The sequence below is a fragment of the Drosophila erecta genome, unplaced genomic scaffold, assembly GCF_003286155.1.
Source record: "Drosophila erecta strain 14021-0224.00,06,07 unplaced genomic scaffold, DereRS2 tig00000000-arrow-pilon, whole genome shotgun sequence".
NCBI lineage: Eukaryota > Metazoa > Arthropoda > Insecta > Diptera > Drosophilidae > Drosophila > Drosophila erecta.
Window position 1 is genome coordinate 27302988 of NW_020825194.1, and position 6022 is coordinate 27309009.

The following is a 6022-nucleotide window of genomic DNA, read 5'->3' on the forward strand; positions in this document are numbered from 1 at the left end:
ATTTTAACATATTTTTCAAAGCTGTGCGCTTTGTAGGCGTTAGAGTAGGCGTGGAAAAAAAATGTTCGGAAGTATGATAGAAATTTGAAAACCAAATAGAAAAATAAAAAATTGCAACACATTTTTCAAAACTGTGGGCGTGGTCAGCTTGTAGGCGTTAGAGTAGGCGTGGCAAATAGTCTCGACTCGGCTATTGATCGTGATCAAGAATATATACTCTTTAAATGGTCGGAAACGCTTTTTTCTGCCTGTTACAGACTTTTTAACGTATCTTGTATACTACCCTTTTACTATACGAGTAACGGGTACATACAAATACGACTTATGCATTCGTTATTGAGTGTGGTGCTTATTAAAATTAGTTTGCGATTCTAAACTAACTTATTCCCTTATTAGAGTCACAGATTTAAGGCAAAATCACTTCAATAGTATTAGGCAAAATGGTGGCATCACAGGCAAATTAACGTATTTTAGAAACTTGTTCATTCAACATTTCAGATTTACTCCTTATTTTTGAAGCTGTGCTTTGTAATGTTGTTCTTTTATATTATGTCGTAACTATAATAACACTATGTTATTATTCAATAAAAGGAAACTACTTCAATTGCAGTAGTCAACACTATTTCATATTTCTGAATAGAAAGCCGGTTACACCTTTCATTCACCAACACTTCCAAGGAGCCAAGTTCCGAAAAGAACTGGGGCCAATCCGTCACTGGGTATCGGGGTTCCGCAACGAATCCAGCAAATGAGTCAAGCAGCTTCAAACTTTTTTCCTCGTTAGGTTTTCAATTGTTTTTCTTGCTGCCAGCATTCTCCTATCTATGTAATTAAAAACTATTTGCACACAAAAGTTTATAAAAACAGCAGCCGACAACAACCAGCAGCACAACAAGTGCAAGAACAACACCGGTAAATGAGAGCCGCAGTTTTGTTGTGCGGTAATTAGTGTAACTGTTCAGTAAACCACATAAACTGATTTCGGTTTTTGGGTTTCTGCCATGGCACTGACTACCTCCTCCACCCCTTCGGCCTTCCGGCACTCGTCACACACTTTGGGCACCTAATTGAAACCATTTAAAGGGTCTTGAATTATTACTTTGTTAATGTTATTGTTTGCTGTCGCATTGTTTGGGCAATAAATTTAAAATTTGTGCTCAAATGGCTGAGCAATAATGGGTGCAAACTCTTCGGCTTCGGAACACACACAGAGCCCACAGCTCAGAACTCAGAGCCTAAACCCCCCAATATAGTATGTAGAGTATGGAGCGCCCCACCCAGAAGCTATAACATGATAATTCAAGTGGGCGCCTTTGGGCGTGGGGCTGCTCTGCCCCAGCTTTATCTTTGTCGTGGGTTCTGTCATGGAATTTCGCGTGAATTTCGTATTCATTCGAGTGCAAAGTTGAAAAAGGCCACACCCAGTCAGGGGGTCGTGTCTAATCGGACTGCTGCCATGAGATGATGCATGGATTATATCGTTTGGAAACTGAACAACCATTGCAAGTCTGCAGGAATTAAAACCAAATGTTGCGGGGCTTAACATTTTGGGGATTACGTCGGAACGTTTAACACGATTTCTCCTCTTCTTGTTATAAATTCAGATGGCGGCCGTTTGATATTTTTTAAACTTCTAAATCACCTCTATATACCTTTAATTCAATAAACTCATTACTGAGAAAAATATTCGTGCTTATTAAATGACTAAATAGTATTAAAAAAGTTTCCTTTATTTAAATTGGATATGGCTGTGCTAAGTTTCTATCTAGACACAAGGGTACATTTAATAAAATATACATTATCATATATAATAACTACCATATATTATGATACATACTTGGCAGTCTTAAAGTTTCGAAATTAGTTCAATTTAAAAGCTCTAACTATTTGAGCGATAGTTACAAAACATTGGAATAGCCTAAGATTCGTGTTTTGTTGATTGGCCCATAGGATTGGATTAGATTATGCCTACGAAAATAAATTGAAGAATTAAATCATGGACATTTTTAAACGGAAAGGGCAGATAGCGAACCAATCTCAATGGAATCCACAGCCCATCAATACCATCTACGATCTGTGCCTTGCGTCATCACCTGTCCTCCACTCCACCTGTCCGTTTCAATTTCCTTCGCCCAGGTAACACCCAAGCCTGCTGGTTAGCATTGCTGCTGTGATTGGTTAACCTTATTAGCCGGTGCACTGCTGCTCGGACCCAATTAAGCTGGCTCAAACATAAAGTTAGTGAGTTGGGGGAATGGGGGAGCGGGGATTTGGCTAATTAAGCGCCGTTCTGGACGGGCTAACAAGCAAGTTAAACACACACAGAACCATTTAATTCGTTTGCGCGATTTCTTTTATTATTAATTACATGCGGTACACATAAATTTCACTTTCCTCCTTGTTTTTGGCAACTTTTTCGTTATTTATGTGCTCGCTGATAAACAAAACTCATCCGACTGGAAAAATGGCGATCCTAATGCAAATATGGGGCTCACATGGCGAAGCCTTTCGAGTTTAGATTTGATATGTTGAATATGTGGTGTGCCACTTGAAGTGAATGGGGGCATCTGTCGACTGAAGGTATTTTGCGTAGGAGTTGTATTCATTAAATTGTGGGAGTAAAGAAATGTGTTATAAGTAGAGAGGATGGGTTTTAAGTGCTTTCCTCAGAAATTCCCAATTAAATTGCAAAATTCCATTATGAATTTGCAGTACTGCATTCCATTGTAACTTCCCTTATAACTTGATAATTTAAATATAATGAGACAGTTTGTTACACACGATATTGTTAAATAAAAGACCTCATAAACACTCTTTAGTTGATTATAGAACAAAGTATATTTAAAAAAAATGTCAACATTTTTAAATCTTTTTCAAGTGATGCACACACAGCTTAAGGTGGCTTATGCTAAAAACTTAAAATATTTTTGTAATTATTATTCCTTATAAGGAACCCAGCATCCTGACCACATCAGCGGCACTCGGGATACTCTCCTCTGGGAGCTGGAGACTGGGCACATCATTTATGGAGTGAGCAAACTTCATGGAAACCGTGCCTACTTGTAGGCGCCATGTATCCGCCTGGTGTGGCTCCAGTTCCTTCACTAGCAGCCACTCGCTGTGGACACGCACATCCTCATGGGACCACTTCGTGAACTCATATCGTAGTCTTGTGGACTGGCTAAAGGTGAACAGGAGTGGTCCGTCGACGGGTTGGTGCCTCCTCACGTTCAAGATGTGACGTAGAATGGGAACTTCAGACAATATCCGGCAGTCAAACAGCTCTAGTTTCTTTAAAAGCGGATGGGTCCCTTTGTAACCAAGGGGCATGCCCATAGAGCATCGCCGGAAGCTGATCCTTTGGCAGGACAAGGGCAATAGTGGGCTGTTCTCTCCCAGATTGCAGTTACTCAATCTCAGGTCGGTCAGGGCTGTGCATTGAGCCAGCTGAAGGTGGGACAGATTCAGAGGAGCGGTCAGCCAGGAGCCATCAAAGCTGAGTGCTTGCAGATTGAACCGCTTGGCATGGATGATAGCCCGGACGGTACGCATCCAGTCCGTTCCCTGACTGAGTTCCTGGCGCTGAAGGGTCAAATGGGTGAGGTTCGCCAGAGAGCAGATGGCCAGTGGCGTCCCTACATTCAGGGGCAGCATCAACACCTTCAACATACAGCAGAGCCCTATGCTCCGTATATCATAAAGGACACCTGAGCCCATCCTGTCGCACAGAAGTAGGCTCTCCAGCTGACTGCAGTTCGCAAAGATCTCCTCCAGAGCCGCTTGGGATATGCGCCCAATGGAGAGGGAACGCAGGCTTTGCATAGCTTGGGTGTTGGGCAGCAGTTGACTGAGGAGATCCGTCTGCTTCAAATGAAGCATGTGGCACTGCGTCGTTGCGTCATTCCTCTGGCGAATATTCAGTTTATTGGCCATTCTGCGTTCTGCCATTCTTTCTTTATCAGCGGTTTATAGCCACTTCGAAAAATTTCAAAGTGCTTACTTTAAAACCCAAATCAGCCTATTTAATTGTCCAGCCTTACGTACCTACGATAAAATTAATAACTTGCACCAAATAATCTTACACATAATACCTGTAATAGCGCTTATTAAACTTCTAGTAATTATCCAGGACTTTAGGCTTAGGTGCAAACTTGCAAGTGTGTGCAGCCGATTAAAGTTGATTCTTAATATCGAATAATAACTACATAATCGAGTAATAATCACTATATTGAGATGAGTGTTATAAAAAGGTCTTCTTAATATTAACATTTTTAGACCACACTAGTGCGGATTTTTGTAAACAAAATAGGTGTCAAGTTTAACGATCTAGATCAGATTCGGAACCAATTAGCGATAACTCTTATCGATACTCATGACTGTGCTTTCTTGATTAATAACTGTTTGGGGTATTGCCAGTCTGATTCAAAGTATTCCTTTGAATATTTATTTGAGAGTAAATATTCAAAAGATAACCTACATATATGTAGCAGCTATATAAGCCGAATACCCAAAAAGTTAACAGAAACACAAAAAAGGGGGTTTTGATACACTTTGTCTTCACTTGGGGACTTCAGACTGTAAAATTCACTTCGCTCTCCCTACCTTTGGCCGCCCTGCTACCCTGTAAATAAATTCACTTATCATTTTTTTGGGCGGCCCCTTCTGGGTCCAGGAGTCTCAAGGGTCCATGTCACTGTGGGTCAAGGGATTTTTGAAAATTATAATATAAAATTTATTTTAACGCTACAATAATATATTGATAATCCAAGGTTTTTCGCTTAATATAATAATAATTATAATAATAAATAAATATCTTTTAACAAATCCTAACAAATATATTAACAACTTTTATATAGCTTTGCATGTGAATTTAAAAGAAAATGAAATTAATTTGAATAAGACTCATTTTTTTTTTTTAAGAATCAGGCCTTTTGCTTGGCAAAAATATCACACCGTAAATTATAACGATATTCAAGTATTGGTGAGACAGATAAGGTGAGGTAGAATAATCAAATTTTTAAACTTGTCTTCGGCTGCACTAAAATGTTCGGGTTAAAGTTCTGTTTTCTTTTATCTATCGCATTCTTCTTTATCTTTCTTTTCTTTTGCTTAAGTTAGCTTTTTTTCACTTTGATTCGTGGATGGATTTATAAATGATTTATAAATAGAGTCATATAAACAAAAATCAAATTTTTCGCTCACCATACTTAGTTCAACTGCGATCCTCGAAGAAAACGCTTTCCTTGACACTTTTTTTTTTTTAAACAAATAAAAAAAAAAATCGATCAAAGAGAAAAAATAATTATCCCCCGAGATAGACAACCAAAACACTCAAACTAACAAAACCCACTCAATCATTTTCACTCAACTCTACATCGCGTAATTCTTACGTAACTAAAAAAATTCACAATCGCATAACTCTATACACTTAACTAAATTAATTTTTCCGGCTTTTCACTGTTAGTAGGTCACTGTTAACATTTTCCGTAGATTTCTTTTTTCCTTTGATTCACGACCTTTTTCCTTGACGCCTAAGTGAGACCTATGAGTTGGACTTTAAAAATAACACTTGGGTTTTCCTAATGTTCCTGGGTCTCGACGGCACTTTTCCGGTTATTTCATTTCATAATTTCTGCGCTCAAATTATACTGCCAATTTAGGCAAAAGAACGACAACGACGCAGCAAATTGGCTCAAGACGGCGGCTTTACGGCGACTTCATTGCTCCGCAAAAAAACTTAGACGCCTCTGAAACTCCGTCCCGCTGCAGCTACAATCTCCACTCCAATTCCATAAATAAAATTCTCGCTTATAGACTCGCTTATCCCTTTATGTTCACCTTTTTAACTGGGATACTGGCTGAACCGTACCCGATGACGGCTGGATTTGAGAATCTTTAGATAAGGTTGACAGTAACCCATGTTAGGACTGCCGCCCCTTTCCTTATGCCACACTTTCACCCAGAACCTCCCTCCTAGATGGCGCCACCAGACCTACGATATTCGGCCACCTACAGGCGCTAA

At 39.5% G+C, this 6022-nt stretch overlaps 1 protein-coding gene across 1 annotated transcript; it reads right to left on the minus strand.

The window, feature by feature from the left end:
* Positions 1–2943: 2943 nt before the first annotated feature.
* LOC6552375 lies at positions 2944–3933 on the minus strand. The gene has a single exon (XM_001978850.1). The coding sequence runs from the start codon at positions 3931–3933 to the stop codon at positions 2944–2946; it is 990 nt and encodes a 329-aa protein (XP_001978886.1).
* Between the last annotated feature and the right edge of the window lie 2089 nt (positions 3934–6022).

Bases quoted from the DNA above. Each gene is read 5' to 3' on its own strand.
- LOC6552375 (XM_001978850.1), bottom strand. From the start codon at position 3,933: ATGGCCAATAAACTGAATATTCGCCAGAGGAATGACGCAACGACGCAG.